The sequence below is a fragment of the Suricata suricatta genome, chromosome 17 (assembly GCF_006229205.1).
Source record: "Suricata suricatta isolate VVHF042 chromosome 17, meerkat_22Aug2017_6uvM2_HiC, whole genome shotgun sequence".
Taxonomy (NCBI): domain Eukaryota; kingdom Metazoa; phylum Chordata; class Mammalia; order Carnivora; family Herpestidae; genus Suricata; species Suricata suricatta.
In genome coordinates, this window is record NC_043716.1 from 14057501 (window position 1) to 14076445 (window position 18945).

Sequence of the window (18945 nt, forward strand, 5' to 3'; positions counted from 1 at the left end):
GCGGAGAGCACGGGCAGCCGAGCAGGGCGCCAGACCGGCCGGGCAGGATGCGCTACCGGGCGTCGGTGAGCAGAGATGGCGGGCAGGGGGGGGTCCCGGGCGTCCCTCTCTGCTTCGCGGCGCCGCCTCGGCCCCGCCAGGAAGCGGGCGCGGCCCAGGAATTTCGGGTGGAAAAACGTCCGGAAAGTTGCAGGGGGAAGAGGCGGAGGCAAGGAGGGCCGCGGGCCACTCGGACCCAGAGCCGGGCTAGTAGCTCTCAGGAAGGGCTGAGAGCAGAGACCCGTCACCCAGAGGGCAAGGGGGCGGGAGCTCCGGCCTCAGGCCAGATTTGGCAGTAGCTTGTGGACAGGATTGGCGGGGAGAGGAGGGGTGAGGGAGTGCTGAGGGACAAGCCTGGGAGAGGCAGGCCAGACCCAGAGAGGTGCCCCAGGCCAGAGATCTGGATGCTTTGTGGTTGGAGGAGAATTGGTGGCCTCTATGGGATTTACACCCCCCTCCCACCACTGCCACCTTGCTTTTCTTCGACCCTTGACACTATTGACGTCAATTTCCTAGAGCCCCCCTGCCCCTATTTGAAGAGTGTAATATGAGGTGAGGGCCTCGTTGAGCCTGGCTGCTCTGGAGGCCTCTGGGCTTTCCGTGGTAAAACCCCCACCCCCTTGAGGCTTCTGGGGCTCTCAGGAGGCCGGTGTCTGGGGAGGCTGGCAGCTGGAGGAGAGGGTGTGGCCCAGCTATGGGAAGGCGTCCCCCCCCCCCCACAACTTCTGGGGTGGGTATTGAGTCCTACTGGGACCAGAGGCCCTCTGGGGAAATCCCTCTCTTGTGGTCTGTTGGTGGCCTCTTGCTTGGTCCCTATCTCCCCCTGGAGATTTTGATGAGTGGGGGTGACAGAGAGGACCCCACCCTGCCTGCAGAATTCACTCTGAGCCATTTGTCCTCTAAAGCACCTGTCACACGTGGCCCAGAGCTGAGGGACTTGAGGTCACCTGGTCTAACTCAACTCCTCCTCCTTGAGGAGGAAGCAACCCAGAGAGCGGAGGGATTTGTCCAAGGTCAACAGAGCATTCTTTTCTTTTTATTATTCTAGAGAGTTTCTTCTCATGACCCCCCTCTCTCTCCACAAAAGCAGTGCCTGCCTGGATTCAGTGGCCTGGCTTCACACGTCCTCTGGAGCTTCTGTACCCCAGTGTCCTGTGTCCCGGTCCCATGCACCTCACATGGTCCTTGTTCTGTGTGACCCACGTCCTCCATGTTCCATGTGCTGGCTTCCTGTGACCCGGCCCCTGTACCCAACAGGGCCCCTCTCTTGGGTGTTCTTTGTGTCCTGTGTGCATGTGCCCCTGGGTGCCCTCCCAGTCCCACAGGCTGAGGTGGAAGGGAAGCAGCCTTACCTTGCCCTGCTGGCTCTGAGCCTGTCCCGTGGCCCATTCTCTGCAGGCCCTGGGCAGTGACGGGGTGCGGGTGACCATGGAGAGCGCACTGACCGCCCGGGACCGGGTGGGGGTACAGGATTTCGTGCTGCTGGAGAACTTCACCAGTGAGGCAGCCTTCATTGAAAACCTGCGGCGACGGTTCCGGGAGAACCTCATTTACGTGAGCCCCGAGTGGGAAGGGGGTGTTTCTTGGGGGGCACAGACACAGGTCTGAGGGGGAAAGAGGCACCAGGAGCCTCTGGGAGAGACGGCTGATTCTCCTCCCCCAACCCCCAGACCTATATTGGCCCCGTCCTGGTTTCTGTCAACCCCTACCGGGACCTACAGATCTACAGCCGGCAGCACATGGAGCGTTACCGGGGTGTCAGCTTCTATGAGGTGCCACCCCACCTGTGAGTGACCCCCAAACTCTCCAGGGCGACCCTTCACCTCCATCTGAGATGACCCACCCGACTCTCACTCTAGAATATCCCTGACCTCCCACCTGAGGCGAATCATTATTTATATCTGTGAGGCGTCCCACAACCCCTCACCCTAGAGTGACCCTGATCCCCACTTGAGATGAATCTCTCAACCCCACCTGGGTGGGGCCTCCCCAGCCCCCACCCCAACTCACACCCCCAGCTCCTTATCTCTGACCTGGGCATGGCTCCCCAACCTCAGTGACTCTGTGACCCCAACCTCAACCTGAATGACCTCCAGGACCCCCACCCATGAGCGATCTCCCTAGTTCTCCCTCTCAAAGTGACCCCCATCTTCAATATAAAGGACCTCCCTTGACCCACACCCCTGAGGGTCCCCCAGTCTCCATCCGTGAGGGTACGCCCAACTCCGACCCACCAGTGAACTCCAACCAGATATGGGAAATATGGGAATCCCCGCACCCCCTCCTACCTTGCCCCACTCCCATCCCTTAAGCTCCTGACAAGCCTCTGCACCAGGTTTGCGGTGGCCGACACCGTGTACCGCGCACTGCGCACCGAGCGCCGGGATCAGGCGGTGATGATCTCTGGGGAGAGCGGCGCAGGCAAGACAGAGGCCACCAAGCGGCTGCTGCAGTTCTACGCCGAGACCTGCCCAGCCCCCGAGAGGGGGGGTGCGGTGCGTGACCGGCTGCTGCAGAGCAACCCAGTGCTGGAGGTGAGGGGACCGCAGCGTCTGCGGGGAGGGAGGGTCAGGGAGGGGCACCAGACATCCCTCATGCCCCGCTCCACTCCTAGGCCTTTGGAAATGCCAAGACCCTCCGGAATGATAACTCCAGCAGGTTCGGGAAGTACATGGACGTGCAGTTTGACTTCAAGGTACCTGTGGATGTGTCAGTGCGGGGGGAGTGGGGTTCCCGTTAGCAGGCATCTGCTCGTCAGGTCTGTGCTACCAGCAAATATTTATTGACCGCCTACTGTGTGCCAAGTGCTGTTCCAGGTGCCGGTGGTACAGCAGTGAAACAAAACAGACAAAAATCCTGCCTCCAGGGAGATAGATAATAAACAGAAAAATGTAATTTAGGTGACAAGTGCCATGGCAAAAAGTAAAGCGAGGTAAAGGGTGGGGGCAGTTGCTATTTTAAATAAGGCAATAGGGTAGACCTCGCTGAGAAGGTAGTATTTTGGTAAAGGCTCAATGGAGACGGGACCAAGCTGTGCAGATATCTGGGAGAGAGAGTTCAGGCAGAGGGACTAGCCAGTGCAAAGGCCCTGGGGTAGGAGAGTACCTGGTATGTTTAAGGACAGCAAGGAGGCCAGAGAATAAGGCAGCCAGGAATAGGAGAGGAGACTGGATGGTGCAGGCACTTCTGGGTCTTTGTAAGAACTCTTTAAAAAATTCTGAGTAGGCACACCTGCATGGCTCAGCTGGTTAAGCCTCCAACTTCAGCTCAGGTCATGATCTCACTGTTCGTGTTGGGCTCTGTGCTGACAGCTCAGAGCCTGGAGCCTGTTTCAGATTCTGTGTGTGTATGTGTCTCTCTCTCTCCACCCTTCCCCCATCTGCACTCTGTCTCTCTCAAAAATAAATAAACAAAACAAAAAACTCTGAGCGGAAGGGGAGCCATTGGAGGGTTGGGAACAGAAGCGTGATGATGTGACGTTGCTCTCAGACAGATCCTTCTCCTACTTTGTTGAGAGTAGATGGTAGGAGCAGCCCAAGCAGGGAAACCGGTCCAGAGGCTGGTGGTTATTAAGCCAAGGTGACAGGTGACAGTGGCTGGGACCAGTGTGGCGACAGTGTGTTTTGGGCATCCTGAGGGTTAAAGCAGCAGGATTGGCTGTATGAAGGGGGCACGAGGTGAGGGAGAAAAAGAGGCTTCCAAGAGGAGGGCAGACTTCTTGGACCAAATACTTAGAGGCGCAGAGTGACCACTGACCAAGGTGGGAAGAGCAGCTAGTCTGATGAGGGGACACCGCGAATTCAGAGTTCAGTTCCAGGCCTGTTGAGTATAAGCGACTTGTCGGCCAGCCACGTGGAGCGGCCAGGTAGATAGTGCTGAATGTGCTCATTCCTCAGAGGAGAACACTGAGGCCAGAGCTGGTGCTGGCTGAGCCCGTGCAGCTAGCCACAGCTCTAGAATGAGCGGCCAGGAGTGCAGAGGAAGCAGGGAAGAGATGGAGCCGGTCCCCAGGCCCCCTGAACAGCCACCACGTCCTGCCCTGCCCACAGGGTGCGCCTGTGGGCGGCCACATCCTCAGTTACCTGCTGGAGAAGTCCCGAGTGGTGCACCAGAACCACGGAGAGAGGAACTTCCACGTCTTCTACCAGCTGCTGGAGGGGGGCGAGGAGGAATTGCTGCGCAGGCTAGGCTTGGAACGGAACCCCCAGAGCTACCTGTACCTGGTCAAGGTGAGTCGTGGGGGGGCAGGGCAAGTGCCACCCAGGGAGTGCAGTGCCTGGGTCGGTGACCCAGCTTTGCCCTTTTCCCAGGGTCAGTGTGCCAAAGTCTCGTCCATCAATGACAAGAGTGACTGGAAAGTCGTCAGGAAGGCTCTGACAGTCATCGACTTCACTGAAGATGAAGTGGAGGTGAGGCCCGTGCTGGGGACTCTCCCTCCCCTCCCACCACACCCCTCTCCGGAAAACCTCTCAGCTTAATCTTTTTTTCAGTTTACAGAGAGGGGGGGGGGGCAGGGGAGGGGCAGAGAGAAAGGGAGACACAGAATCTGAAGCAGGCTCCAGGCTCTGAGCTGTCAGCACAGAGCCTGACACAGGGCTCAAACTCACAGACGGTGAGATCATGACCTGAGCGGAAGTCGGACATTTAACTGACTGAGCCACCCAGGTGCCCCAGCTTTTATAGCCTTACAGCTTCCTTCTCTAGACACTCCCCTGCCTATTCGCCACTCCATCTGACCGGTCACTGGTTGCCCTCCTCAGCTCTCTGTCCCCCGCCCCGTGACTCCCCAACCCCCTCCCTGCCTGCCCAGGACCTGCTGAGCATTGTGGCCAGTGTCCTGCATTTGGGCAACATCCACTTTGCCGCTGATGAGGAGAGCAACGCCCAGGTCACCACCGAGAACCAGCTCAAGTATCTGACCAGGGTGAGTGGGGTATGCAGAGGGTGAGGGCAGAGGGGCTGGGGCGAGGAGGAGTGCAGCCCCACCATGCCCATCCCCCTGCCTTGGCAGCTGCTTGGCGTGGAAGGCTTGACATTGCGGGAAGCTCTGACACACAGGAAGATCATCGCCAAGGGGGAAGAGGTAAGGCCAAACCTTTGTCCCAGGACGTGGTGGGTGGCGGGGATGCGAGTGCTCCAAGGTTTTTCTGAGACTCCCACCTCCTGTCCTTTTACCATCTTCCCTCTGATGTGCCCGCTGTGGTCGCCCCTGGTGTGCCCCAACCCCCAGGCTCTCCAGGAGCCGAGAGGACAGAGCAGGAGGACAGAGTGGCCATGGTTCTCTAGTGTTAGGCCTGAGCCCATACGGGAGGGGAGATGGAAAGGGGTCTGTGGCATTCATCGCCTGTCTCACCTCACCTGGCAGCTCCTGAGCCCACTGAACTTGGAACAGGCTGCGTATGCACGAGACGCGCTTGCCAAGGCCGTGTACAGCCGCACTTTTACCTGGCTGGTCAGGAAGATCAACAGGTCGCTGGCATCCAAGGTGAGCTTATGGCCCTTGGCCCGTGCTGCTTCTGAGGCAGCGGAGAGGACTGTCCGGGGAGGCCTGGGGCTGGGTGCTGCCCAACACCAGGACCCACGCTCTTGGTTGAACGACTGGCCCTAGGACGCGGAGAGCCCCAGCTGGCGGAGCACCACGGTCCTTGGGCTCCTGGACATTTATGGCTTTGAAGTGTTTCAGCACAACAGGTCAGCAGCCCCCTTCCACATGCCTGTCTCTCCTCCCATCTCCCCCGTCCTGGGCCGTCTCCTCTCCCCCCAGGCTCGTGTATTCCTGATGAAGTCCCCAGCCACCTTGGGTCCTGCTGTGTGTCTTCTCTTAGCTGCTCAGAGGCCTCACCCCGTGTCTCCCCTGCTCCTGGTCCTGTGGCCTCCTGAACTACCATGGGCTCCTCTGTTTCTCTCACAGCTTTGAGCAATTCTGCATCAATTACTGCAACGAGAAGCTGCAGCAGCTCTTCATCGAGCTCACCCTCAAGTCGGAGCAGGAGGAATATGAGGCCGAGGGCATCGCGGTGGGTGTGAGCCTACAGGTGTCCCTGTGGACACCCCATAGGAAGGCAGGCACTGGGGTCTCCTGGACGAGCTGCCAGGACCCCACGATGATGCTTCCTTCCCTTTTGCCCCTCAGTGGGAGCCCGTCCAGTATTTCAACAATAAGATCATCTGTGACCTGGTGGAGGAGAAGTTCAAGGGCATCATCTCCATTTTGGTGAGCCCTTTGCTCTTCCAAGGACTCCTCTTGGGGGGGGGGGTGGGAGGATGTTGCTCCCTTCCCTGTTCTCTTAGGCCTGTCCACAGAGGGCCCGAGTTCAGTGTTGAGTAGGGACAGGGCAGGGCTGTGTGTGCAGGGTGAGGTGAGGTGCTAGTCTGGTCTGGAAGCTGTCTGTGGGAGGCTCCCTGTGGTCTGCCCCGTCCCCTGCATCTGTGCTTCCTGGCATGACACCCCTGAGTCTCCTGTGTCCCCCAGCGCCTTCCCTGATACATCCCTCACCCTCTGCCACACCCTCCAGGACGAGGAATGTCTGCGCCCTGGGGAGGCCACGGATCTGACCTTCCTGGAGAAGTTGGAGGACACAGTCAAGCACCATCCACACTTCCTGACGTAAGCGGGGTTGCCGGTGGCTTAGGGGCGAGGGCTCGTGTGGGGCAGAGCCTGTGAAACGCAAGATCCCCCTACAATCATAAGACCCCAGCCACAAGGAGAGATGACCAGAGGAGGTGCTAGGCTGAGGAAAGGCACACAAGGCCGTAGCTTGCGGGGCATCCACAAGGCAAGAAGCTAAGAGGAGCATGGCTTCCTTCTTACTCTTTTTTGAGAATGAAGCTTGCTAAGATTTTTTAGCTTCCTTATTTGGAAGTCGCTCTTTCTTCAAGGACTCCCCTAATGTGAGAAGGGGAAGGAAAGAAACAAGCACCTCTGCCCTGCATCTTTTGTGCACATCATCTCCTCTAACTTGAAGCAAGCCTTGGAGGTGTTTGGGGTGCCTTCTCCACTCTACGGAGGCTTCAAGAGGTGACATCATTTGCCCAAGGTTATCACTTACGTTTAGTAAATTTTAGAGCCAGAACTCAGGCCTAGAGCCTAGAGCCATTGAATGCCAAAGCCCTGAGCATTTTAGTTTTTTATTTTTATTTTTTGCTTAACTGTAACCGTAAGAGGTACCTGGGTGGCTCAGTTGGTTAAAAGTCTGACTCTTGATTTCAGCTCAGGTCATGATCTCACGGTTTGTGAGTTTGAGCCCTGCATTGGGTTCTGTGCTGACAGTGCAGAGCCTGCTTAGAATTCTCTCTCTCTCTCCCTCACCTGCTCATGCTCTCTCTCTCTCTCAATTTATTTATAAATAAACTTAAAAAAATAATAACCTTAAAAACCTTTTCCTGTGGATGCCTGAGTGGCTTAATCGGTTAAGCATCCAACTTCTGCTCAGGTCACGATCTCACGGTCAGCACGGACGGTGTGGACCCTGCTTGGGATTCTCACTGACTCCTCTCTGTCTGCCCCTGCCCCACTCATGCTTTCTATTTCTCTCATAATAAATAATTTTTTTTTAAATGCCCACGCTTGGCTCTTTTTTTTTAATGTTTTATTTATTTTTGATACAGAGAGAGACAGAGCATGAGAGGGGGAGGGGCAGAGAGAGAATGAGGCAGAACCGGAAGCAGGCTCCAGGCCCTGAGCTAGCTGTCAGCACAGAGCCTGATGTGGGACTCGAACCCACCAATGTGAGATCTGACCTGAGCCGAAGTCGGAGGCTTAACCGACTGAGCCACCCAGGCGCCCCAATAAATAAATTTTAAAAAACCTTTTTTTCTGATTGCAAAGATAATGATACTCATTAGAGAAAAATTGGAATGTGTGCAAAAGCAACTTGTTACCAATCCTATCACCCAGGGGTCATCGCTGTTAACAATGTAAGGCATTTCCTTCCTGCCTTTTTCTATATGTTTTTTTTTCCATCATTGAGAACTTATTGTGTACAAGGTTCAGGAAAATGTTATATCCTGAGTATTTTCCTGTATCATCGAACAGAAAAATTTCCTCAAAATACTTCCTCCAGTGGCTCTAGCTCACAGATACTCCCCTGCTCTCACCCAGCCTCTGGGGGCCCCTGCCCGGCCTCCAGGCTTCTGCTGGGTTAACAAGACATACTTGTGCCTCAAATCTCTGCCTGTATCTCTGGTTAGTTGCTTGGAATAGTCCTTAAACATAGAGAATGGTGGGGGTAGGGGTGCACCTGGCTGGCTCAGTTGGTGGATGCTGTGACTCTTGATCTCAGGGTTGTGAGTTTGAGTCCCATGTTGGGTATAGAGATAACCTAAATAAAATTTTAAACAAAAAAAAAGTAGACAACGGGTTAAAGGGTATAAACATGCTCAATACTTAAGTAATCCTTTGGGGGCAGATTTCCATTCTTAAAATGTAGTGGGCAGCATTCAGCCCTCTGAGCAGAGTCACATAACAGCCACAGGCAATGAGAGGCCTACATCCCAGTCCTGGCACTGTGTGCCCCTGGGCAAGGCCATCTGCCTCCCTGAGACTCTGTGCGGGAGGCTGACAGCCCTGCCTTGTCTACCATCGGGCACAGAGGGCCTGGGCACACCTGCCTGGTTCCTCCCTCGAGCCTCTTCAGCAGGAGGGTGCACGGCTCAGGCCGGTGGTCTGTAACTTCCTCTTGTTCCCCAGGCACAAGCTGGCTGACCAGCGGACCAGGAAATCTCTGGGCCGTGGGGAGTTCCGCCTTCTGCATTATGCTGGAGAGGTGACCTACAGTGTGACCGGTGAGGATTCTGGAGCTGGGTCCCCACAGTGGGCAGGGAGAGGGGCTCTCCCTCACCTCGTGTCTGCTCCCCCCTCCCAGGCTTTCTGGATAAAAACAATGACCTTCTCTTCCGGAACCTGAAGGAGGTGAGAGAGACTGGGGAGAGGGACTGGGGGCTGGGCACTGACTGACCTCTGCCCCAGATAGGGGTCCCGCCTGGCCCTGCACCCTGACCCCTCTGCTTTTCCCTCACAGACTATGTGCAGCTCAGAAAATCCCATTATGAGCCAGTGCTTCGACCGGAGCGAGCTCAGTGACAAGAAGCGGCCAGAGACGGTGTGGAGGCTGTGGGGACCCCAAGGGGCACGTGTGTGCACGTGTGTGTGGATGGGTGCCTGCGTGAGCCAGGAGTTGGCAGCGTGCATGTGAGCTACGCGTTCACTGGTACACATCTGTGTGTGTCTAGGAGGCTGCCCGTGGGCGCATCTTGCCTCCGTGCGTGCCCGTCTACCTGTAGACCCACGCACGAACACCCGAGTCCTGGTGGGGATATACACATATACGTACCTCTCTCTGCGGAGGCACCTGTCTGCCTTCACCCACTCAGCAGACATTTGGATCAGACATTACTAGGCACTCAGGAGACCAAAATGAATAGGTGCTTTCATAGAAATGTGCACAGGGTGCTTTGGAAACACAATAGGGAACAGCAAATTGCCTGAGGGAGTAGAAGGGGGTGGGGAGCAGTTGGGGAAAGCTTCCTAGAGGAAGCATCTGCCATAACCTGGGACTGAGTAGGTGCTTGTCAGAGAGACCTATGGGAGGGCACTGTAAGCAGTGGGAGGCCCAGCACAGACATGCAGAGCCTAAAAATGACCAGAAGGCTGACAGGAGAGTGACATCATCCCAGAGAGAGTCTGGGAGAGGCAGGTGTGGCGAGTGGTGCCAGACTCAGGGAGAGCTCCAGCGAGCTGAGGGCAGGGGTGTGGCCATCGGGTATGGCAGGAGGAGGGCCCAGGTCCCAGGAGCAGCAAGTTCAGTCTGAGGTGAAGCTGGAGTGCTGCAGGCTGAGACACACTGGCAGGGGCGCAGAAACCCTGTGTTGCCCAGCGTCCCACTCCCCAGTCCCCTGTTCTCTGATGCATACCCCTCGCCCTCCCCACCACACCCCCCTCCTCGCTGCCCGGACACGTGCACCACTGTCCAGGCCTCTCCAACAGGCTGCAGGTTCACATATCCACAGGTCTCCTCCAGTGCCTCCCAGGCAACCCTGATTCCACTGGTCTGGAATGGGCCCTTGACTGCACAGTGCCCCAGGCCTGCCCCTTCTGTGTCCCTAACTCAGGACGAGGATCTCAACCTGTCCTGTAGGCCAGAGACCTGGGCAACTTCAGTCTCCCCCATCTCCCTCATCCAGACAACTACTGGATCTTGCTGGCTTCTGCTGCCTGAGTACTTCTCAGCTCCTTCCCCTTGGCTCTTCCCCATAATCCCAGTTCCCTGCTCTGAGTCAGTCCGTGTCCTCCCTGGTCTCCTGGCTTCCTGGCTGCCCTTGCCACCACCCTCCATATGTTTACTTAGAGATCTTCCAAAATGCAGATCTGTGCCTGCTATTTCCTCACTCCAGATTCTTCGTTGGCTCCCTCTTTCCCTCAGGAGAAGTCAGTCCCCCTAATGTGACTCTCCAAGCCTGTCATGATACTACATCTGCCTGCCTCTCTAACCTATCTTATTTACTCCCTATCTGGATCCTTTCACTGCTTATGCTCCCTGGGTGCATCAAACTTTTGCTCAGTCTGTCCCTCTGCCTGAACACCTTTCCTGTCTTCCTTCTGGCTATCTCCTACTTATCCTTTAAATGTCAGCCCAAGGGTCATTTCCTGATGCCCCTTACCCCACCAGCTAGATTAGTTGCCCCTCCTGGATGCTTTTGGAACCTCTGGGCATACACCTCTGTCATTTATAGGATTGCAACTGTGGAGAAGTCCGCTTCTCCCATAGGCTTGAGATCCTTGAAGGTCTGGCTGAAGAGTGTACAGAGACAAAGTTTGGATGTATAGGAGCAGAACACATTGTTAAGGGATGTGGTCCTAAAATTCTAGGAGAAAGAGTTGTCATCAAAGGGAGCTGTAGATAGGGTTGTGAGGATACCTGAACAATTTTTTTCTAAGAAATCTCTACACCCAATGGGTAGAAGATTGGATATAGAGATTGGGTGTGGCTTGAGCCCACAACCCCAAGGTCAAGAGTATGTTCCACTGACTGAGTCAGCCTGGTGCCTCCTGAGCAGGGTTTTTAGACAGGAGTGAGGTTCCCAAGCTGATGTCTCTAGCCCAGCTGGAAGATGCCCTTAGTCTGGCCCCTTCCTCTCTTGTGAGCCTGCGGAGGCAAAAAGGAAGGGCCCAAGCAGGGCCCAGGGTAGCTGTGGGGGTTGGCGTTGCTCTGCTCCAGGAAGGGGCATCTGCAGGGTTCGGCAGCTTTGCCCCAGTGAGGGGCAGTTGCAGGGATCCACAGCCTTGGCCAACCATCCATTCACCTTGGCTGCCCAGGTTGCCACCCAGTTCAAGATGAGCCTCCTGCAGCTGGTGGAGATCCTGCAATCCAAGGAGCCCGCCTACATCCGCTGCATCAAGCCCAATGATGCCAAACAGCCAGGTAGGTCCCTCCTCCCTCCCCCACTTCCCCCGCCATATGGGTGTGGGGGCTGGGTCATCCCTGCTGGGGTGACTGGCCATCCGTCCTTGAAAGTTCACTGACTACCGTGTTACTCCTGCCACAGGCCGCTTTGACGAAGTGCTGATCCGGCACCAGGTGAAGTACCTGGGGTTGATGGAGAACCTGCGCGTGCGCAGAGCTGGCTTTGCCTATCGCCGCAAATACGAAGCTTTCCTGCAGAGGTAGGGGCGTGGCCTGGCTCAGCGCCTGGGAAAGGGGGTAGGAGAGTAATAAATTTCTGGATCCGGCGAGAGTGCACAAGGCTTCTTGGCCCCATTTCAGAGACTACGACACTGAGCCTCTGAGCTGCTGTGGGACGCATGCCTGGGGATCCTCCATGCTTGTTGGCCTATATCAAGCTAGGTGGACAGGACGTCAGTTCCGTTCCTCCCACCCCACCCTCTCAGGGCCCTTCCTTCATAGAGCACCTTGTTAAGGGTCTGTAGGCTAGGCGTGCATCCACATGCTTGTCACCAGAGGCGATGGTGAAAGCCTATAGAGAGGACGGTTTCCAATCAGCTCAGAAAGGATAGAGCAGCTTTGTGGGTGGTCTGAGTTAGGGGCTGGGTAGTCAATCAGGTATGAATTCCATCCCTGCCATTTTCTAGCCCTATGTATGGCCTTAGACAGATGAAGACATGTCAGTTTCCTCCTCTTTAAAATGGGTGCGGTGGGGCACCTGGGTGGCTCAGTCATTTGAGTGTCCTACTTTTGATTTTGGCTCCGGTCATGATCTCACAGTCATGAGATTCAGGCCCCTGTGTTGGGCTCTTTGCTGAGGGTGGAGCCTGCATGAGATTCTCTCTCTCCCTCTGCCCCTCCCCCACTCAGTCACTCTTGAAAAAAATAATAAAATGGATATAGTGACAAAGTGACCTCCTAGGCTTTTCATGAGCTGCAAATCAGAGGGAGTACTCAGCAGGTGCCCAGAAAGGCTGGTGGGGGGCACTGGTTGGGGTGGGGGCTGAATGCATTTCTGCTCCTCTTGTCTCCAGGTACAAGTCACTGTGTCCAGAGACATGGCCCACATGGGCAGGACGGCCCCAGGACGGGGTGGCTGTGCTGGTCAGGCACCTGGGCTATAAGCCGGAAGAGTACAAGATGGGCAGGTGAGTGGTGCCTGCGCACACCTGGTGTTTGGGGTGCTAGTAAGTAGCAAGCAGGGGCTGATCACTGATGCCTTCTTAGGACCAAGATCTTCATCCGCTTCCCCAAGACCCTGTTTGCCACAGAGGATGCCCTGGAGGTCCGGAGGCAGAGCCTGGGTAAGAGAGAGGCTGAACCCTTCCTGTCCCAGTGGGGTCTGTTCTGGGGAGAAGGAGAGAAACCACTGCATGTGGGCCTCTCCTCCAGGAAGTCCACCTCACATTCAGCCTCCCTCCTCCTTACCAGCTCCTGTCCTGCTTCTGGATGCAAACTCAGCATTTTCCCACATTCCTTTTGCTCCATCACTATTCCCTTCTCCTCGGTATCTTCTCATTCAGTAGCTCCTCCAGCCATTCTCTCATTCACGCCCCTCGGTGACCTCTGCCAGTGCCAGGCCCTCAGCTGGTTCCCCAGGGCTCTGGCCAGTGGACTTTCTTTCCCAACCACAGCCACGAAGATCCAGGCTGCCTGGAGGGGCTCCCACTGGCGACAGAAATTCCTCCGGGTGAAGCGATCAGGTTTGGGGGGCCGCGGGGTCCTCGGCATGGGCAGGGTCTGGGGCTAGAGTGGGCCACCATGGAGAGGAGAGTAAGGGCAGCCATTCGTGGTCTCCACAGCCATCTGCATCCAGTCATGGTGGCGGGGAACGCTGGGCCGGAGGAAGGCAGCCAAGAGAAAGTGGGCGGCACAGACGATCCGGCGGTGAGCACGGGCTCCCCGAGGGGGTGGGGCGGAGCCGGTGGTGGGGCGCTGCCAGGCTTCTCACCCCCAGCCCTGGCGGTCCCGCCCCCAGGCTCATCCGTGGGTTCATCCTGCGCCACACCCCCCGCTGCCCTGAGAATGCTTTCTTCCTGGACCACGTGCGCACCTCTTTTCTGCTCAACCTACGGAGGCATCTGCCCCAGAACGTCCTGGACACTTCCTGGCCCACACCGCCTCCTGCCCTGCGTGAGGTCTGTGGGCTCTCCTGCTGACTTGGGGACCGCGAAAGCACTCAGCAGAGGGGCCTGTCGATCTCGTGGCCAGTGAAGAACTGGAGGTCCCCTGAGGGAGGAGAACTGCAGCTGGGCCGTGGAGGAGTTCTTTTGAGAGAAAGGGCTCAGGCATGGAAGGGTGGTCCAGGTGGAGGGGGTGGTGCTCTGGCAGAGGCCCGGTGGTTGGCATATGCCTGGTGTCTGCAGAGGGAAGGGAGCTGGGCAGTCTCGGAGCCCTGACCTCACTCTGCCCTCAGGCCTCGGAGCTTCTTCGGGAGCTGTGCATGAAGAACATGGTATGGAAGTACTGCCGGAGCATCAGCCCGGAGTGGAAGCAGCAGGTACAGAGTGCAAGGAGGCAGGCGGAGCTCAGATTAGCCAGTGAGGTCAGGCTGGCAGCAGGCAGCGCCTGGGAGTGCTGGCGAGGAGGAGCACATCACCCCTGTCCCTGTGGTGTGATGTCAGATGGATCCCGGGCCCTGTTTGGCCTCACGTATGAAGCCAAGGCTTGAGTTGATCCTGGGTCGTCCTCTAGGTCAACTTCTTGGCCTCCCCAGAGCCGTGTGTTGAAAAGGCTAGGCTATGGATTTAGTCTGATCAGTTGGTAATGTCTGGTGTGGTTCCACAGATGGACACTTGTGGCTGACGCATCTGTATTTGCCAAGTCACTAGTGGATGATGATGCTAAAGGACACCCCCCCCTTCCCTGCTCAGATAATCTTTTCATAGTTTAGTCTCAGCAATCAGCCAGCTTCAAGATACTAAGCTAGAGCTGAATGTCAGGGGCCCCAGGGCTGGATCCGATGGGGAGTTGGCCCCAAAGTCGAGCCTAGCCCCTGGCAATGCTGTCTCAACCCTTCTGGGAAGGGTCTTCTCTGTCTTGTTAGTGGGGACAGGAACAAGGCAGAGGGGCTCACAGCAGTATTGGTGGCAGGGGTTAGACTCCTGGTGCTGGGGCCAGAGAGAAGGTGAGAGGCTGTCTCAGTTCCTGAGACTGGCCTGCCCCTTCCCGCTCCCCTGGCGGTTTCCACCCCTTCTAACCCCCACGCCCCCACCCTTCTCTCCTCAGCTGCAGCAAAAAGCTGTGGCTAGTGAGATCTTCAAAGGCAAGAAGGACAATTACCCCCAGAGTGTCCCCAGGCTCTTCATCAGCACACGACTTGGTGAGTGCCTCACTTTCAGTGCTCTGAACCCCACCCCGCCACCTGTACCCTCCAACTTGAGTCCCCCTCCACCCTCCTCTGACCTCTCTCTCTCCCCCATCTTGGTTGCAGGTGCAGATGAGATCAGTCCCAAGGTACTGCAGGCCCTCGGCTCTGAGCCCATCCAGGTGCGACCACAGTTCCATGGCCTGAGGGCTGGATGCAGGGAGCTCAGGGCCTGGGCAGAGAAGGAGGGGCTGCCCTGGAGCCCCCTCAGCCCCTCCCCTGACCCTCGACTCGCCTTCCATCCGCAGTACGCAGTGCCTGTGGTGAAATACGACCGCAAGGGCTACAAAGCCCGTTCCCGGCAGCTGCTGCTGACCCCCAGTGCCGTGGTCATCGTAGAGGATGCCAAAGTCAAGCAGAGGATTGACTACGCCAACCTGACGGGTGAGCAAGAGCCCAGGGCTGCTTGTGGTGGGGGAAACCCTTGCTCTGACCCTTGACCCCTAACCTCTGCCCTTCCCCTCAGGAATCTCTGTCAGCAGCCTGAGCGACAGCCTCTTCGTGCTGCACGTGCAGCGGGAGGACAATAAGCAGAAGGTACCCTTTGGAGGCCTGGAAGGCAGGGCAGGGGTGGGTTCTCTAGCTTTGGGCAGGGCCTGACCCCTCTCCCTTCTGGCCCCCCCAGGGGGATGTGGTGCTGCAGAGTGACCACGTGATTGAGACACTGACCAAGACAGCCCTCAGCGCTGACCGTGTGAACAACATCAACATCAACCAGGGCAGGTGAGGCTGTCAGATGTGGTGGGGGGGCCAGGTGTGCACGGGCAGGTGGCCCTCACACGCCCCCTTCCTTCCAGCATCACGTTTGCAGGGGGCCCTGGCAGGGATGGCATTATCGACTTCACGCCTGGCTCAGAACTGCTCATCACCAAGGCCAAGAACGGGCACCTGGCTGTGGTGAGTGGGGCCAGCAGGCAACAACTCACCTCCTTATCTTGGGGCTCCTGTGGGCCTCGGGGGGCCATGCCTCTTTGTCAGATTGGCAGAGCCTGGGCACCTCATCTGTGGATCTCCCTCCATGGGGCATCAAACCACGTCGCTCATCCCATTGCCCACTGAGGGCCAGAGAGTGGGGCCAAAGGAGCCTCCGCGGTGCAGGAGGTCATAATGATGACAGCGTTGGGAGGTGGGGAAGGCCCAGGAGGCTCAGGGGTGCTGGAGGCAAGGCCCGCTCTGGCAGGGCGGGGAGTCCTATGGGAGTAGATCAAGGTCTCCAGGACTGAGGCCACCAGACACCCACCCCTCACACTGCCACTGAGTGTATCTAATCCATGTAGACAAGCACCCAAAGCACTGGGGTCTGCTTCCTACTCACCACTCGGGCTTCCCTCTCTGCCCCCATAGGTGGCCCCGAGGCTGAACTCTCGGTGATGAAGGCGCCCACTGGACCCCCTCCCACCTCCCGACGCTTTGCTTATCTCCACCGCCCCTTTCCCACTTACCAAAGACTCGAGCTTCTAGACAGGGACCCAGGGACACCTCAAAGCCCACCAACAAATTCCTGCCTTTTGCTCACCCCTCTCTTGAGGGAGCAGCGAGGGCCAGGGAGCTGCCCCAGAAGTGGGCCAGGCCGGGCCACAGCAATAGGAAAGCCGGGGACAGAGGCGGCCATACCAGCCCCACTGCCTATGCCAAATATTTGAGAGAAGGGAACTTTTGCTGAGGTTTTCTCTGAGATTTTTGATGCTTTATAAGAAACTATTTTTTAAAAAAGCTATTTTCCCACCCCAAGACACACTGGATGTGTTTTCCCTGATGCCAGTGGGGCAGGGAATGTAGCTGAGAGGTTGGGCGGTCTGGGCCCTGGTGCCCTCTTCCCTGCCCAGGCCACTCTCTCCTCTTCATTCCCTTGGCACCTTTCTTTCTGCCTGCCTGCCCACCTGTACCCTTTGCAGCCCACTCCAACATCCCCGTGGGGGCTGAGACCACCTCCTCTGCCTGCCCCCTCCTTCCTGCCTTAAAAATGCCCCTTCGAAACCATCATCCTCTCCTAAGGACATCCTGGAGCAGGGGAAGGAGTCTTAGACCATAGAATTTGGAAGACACTGAGAGATCGTCTAGTCTAGCTTCCTGGTGTGACAGAACAGGAGACGGAGGCCCAAGAGAAGGGACTTGCCCTTCGTCCAACAGGTTGGGGCAAAACCAGGACTGCAGTCCTGTTTTTAACACACTCACTGCCTCTCCCAGGGACAGGCTCATGTCTTAAGGGTGCATGTGACTCCCTAACCAGCAATCACCCTGGGGGCCAACGGGTGGGAGAAGCAGTCCTGCCTGAGTCTATGCCTTAGGATGACAGACATCCTGTCTATATATACTTTGGCCCCAATTCAAGGCTGTAGGGCCTTTTCCTGGCCCTCTACCCCCTCCCTGTCTGAGGAGCCCAGGGAAGGGGCTGGCCTTGGGAGGAGCTGCAGAGGCATCACCTCTTTCTGCTGCTTCCCCCCACCTCCCCAGAGGGCCTGGGGGCTGCCCAGCTACCTCTGCCCTCCTGGGGGTCTCAGCCCACCCGCTGACACTTCTGCAATCCAGAGAAACACTAAATAAAGCAATATGTGTTTGTCAACATTGGTTCGCTTGTGAATGTCAGGAAAGGGACAGGACCTCTAAAAGGCAACCAGGGGTCTTGTATTAGAATTTTTGCCTTGTTCACAGAAGGAGGAAGGCAGGGCTCCGGGAAAACAGAAGTAACTAGTAGCTGCAACACAGACTTGCTTTTTCGTTAACTATCTACTGAAGGGCTGCTCAGGCAGGCCCACAGCCCCAGGCCAGGGGAAGATGCATCGCATAGTTACTGTCCCGTGGTCCTCAGCCCAGCAGAGAGAAACACAGACTAGTGATGGACTCAGTCAGGGAGAAAGGCTGCAAACGCTTCACAAGGAAGATGACATCTGACGTGGGTCCCAAAGGATAGGCTCTAAATTCTGTTGCAAGTGGCAAATAAAATCTAAATTGGCTTGGGCAGAAAAGGCATTTATTAGCATTAGCAACCTAACAGTCCCAGGGTAGGGCTGCTTGCAGGCACTCAAACAACATTGTTAGGAATGTGTCTGGAACCATCTCTTGGCTCAGCCTTCCCCTGTGGCAGCTCCACTGTCAAGCAGGTTGTGCCCTGTGGCATGGCAGCAACAGTCAGCAGCAGCTCTGGGCTTTCCTCTGTGAGCTGAGCTTAAGGAGGTAGAAGAAAAGAGCATCTTTCCCAGTAATTCAAAAGTCTCAGTTGGTTAAGCATCCAACTTCAGCTCAGGTCACGATCCCGCTGTTCAGAGTTCAAGCCCTGTTTCGGGCTCTGTGCTGACAGCTCAGAGCCTGGAGCCTGCTTTGGATTCTGTGTCTTCTTTGCTCTCTGCGCTCTCCCCATATCGCTCAAAAATGAATAAACATTAAAAAAAATTTTTTAAAGAAAAGTCTCAGAGCCAATGCCAAGTAGACCAACTTAAATGAAGACCTTGAATTGGGTCTTCCCTGACCCAATTGTGGCAGTTAGGGAGAAGAGCACATTCTATTCTGGTAGGTACCTGCCAGGTCTGGGTCATGCATCTATCCCCTACCCCAGCCCCAGACACAAGCAGCACGAACCCCACCCAACTTATGGTCCAAGGGTGGGGACAGATGGCTTCCCAAGAGATCATCAGAGTGGTACCTCCAGAAGAAAGGCAGTGCATGTTGCAGGATGGATCCACAGAACTCCTCGGCAGATGACTATGAGTTTTTCCAAGTGGGACAGGAGTGGTGAGCAGAAAGAATGGCAAGTGAAGGGTTTAAAGGCAAGAAAACGTTTAATTTGGGCTCAAGCTATCTGCCCAGGAGCTGATTCATCATCCAGGGCAGAAATTCCCAATGAATGAGATACTGTTCAATGTGGGACTGTCCTGGGCTTGACGCAACCCTGGGCACACAACCTAGATTTGATGCTTTGCCAACTACAGGGGGAAAAAAAAGCACGCCACAATAATTTGTCCGCTCTATCAGCAGTAGCAGTGGCGGCAAGAAGCCGACAGATAAGATAAGCATTGTGCTGGACGCAAGTAGCAGTTCTAGAACAGAGCAGCGCACCTTTCTCTAGCAAACTGCAATTCGTGCAAGAGCCACGTCACAGGT

The 18945-nt window shown here is 56.3% G+C and overlaps 1 protein-coding gene across 3 annotated transcripts in view; it reads left to right on the forward strand.

The window, feature by feature from the left end:
- MYO1C (myosin IC) overlaps window positions 1-17412 on the forward strand; it is a 23269-nt gene extending 5857 nt beyond the window's left edge. For 2 of the 3 annotated variants that reach the window (XM_029927563.1, XM_029927565.1), the window contains exons 2-32: window positions 1438-1593; window positions 1710-1825; window positions 2375-2573; window positions 2654-2734; window positions 4089-4268; window positions 4350-4448; window positions 4850-4963; window positions 5051-5122; window positions 5405-5524; window positions 5648-5730; window positions 5951-6056; window positions 6173-6253; window positions 6555-6646; window positions 8729-8823; window positions 8904-8950; window positions 9060-9140; window positions 11354-11459; window positions 11584-11701; window positions 12515-12628; window positions 12708-12784; window positions 13115-13183; window positions 13283-13367; window positions 13459-13618; window positions 13897-13980; window positions 14709-14802; window positions 14914-14969; window positions 15096-15231; window positions 15314-15384; window positions 15473-15570; window positions 15645-15744; window positions 16192-17412. In XM_029927563.1, coding sequence (XP_029783423.1) covers window positions 1438-1593; window positions 1710-1825; window positions 2375-2573; window positions 2654-2734; window positions 4089-4268; window positions 4350-4448; window positions 4850-4963; window positions 5051-5122; window positions 5405-5524; window positions 5648-5730; window positions 5951-6056; window positions 6173-6253; window positions 6555-6646; window positions 8729-8823; window positions 8904-8950; window positions 9060-9140; window positions 11354-11459; window positions 11584-11701; window positions 12515-12628; window positions 12708-12784; window positions 13115-13183; window positions 13283-13367; window positions 13459-13618; window positions 13897-13980; window positions 14709-14802; window positions 14914-14969; window positions 15096-15231; window positions 15314-15384; window positions 15473-15570; window positions 15645-15744; window positions 16192-16218 — 3117 coding nt within the window. In that variant the 3' untranslated portion in view covers window positions 16219-17412. Of the gene's footprint in view, window positions 1-6; window positions 66-1437; window positions 1594-1709; window positions 1826-2374; window positions 2574-2653; window positions 2735-4088; window positions 4269-4349; window positions 4449-4849; window positions 4964-5050; window positions 5123-5404; window positions 5525-5647; window positions 5731-5950; window positions 6057-6172; window positions 6254-6554; window positions 6647-8728; window positions 8824-8903; window positions 8951-9059; window positions 9141-11353; window positions 11460-11583; window positions 11702-12514; window positions 12629-12707; window positions 12785-13114; window positions 13184-13282; window positions 13368-13458; window positions 13619-13896; window positions 13981-14708; window positions 14803-14913; window positions 14970-15095; window positions 15232-15313; window positions 15385-15472; window positions 15571-15644; window positions 15745-16191 lie in introns of those variants that run through there. The other variant, XM_029927564.1, reaches the window with a different exon arrangement.
- The last annotated feature ends 1533 nt before the right edge of the window (window positions 17413-18945 follow it).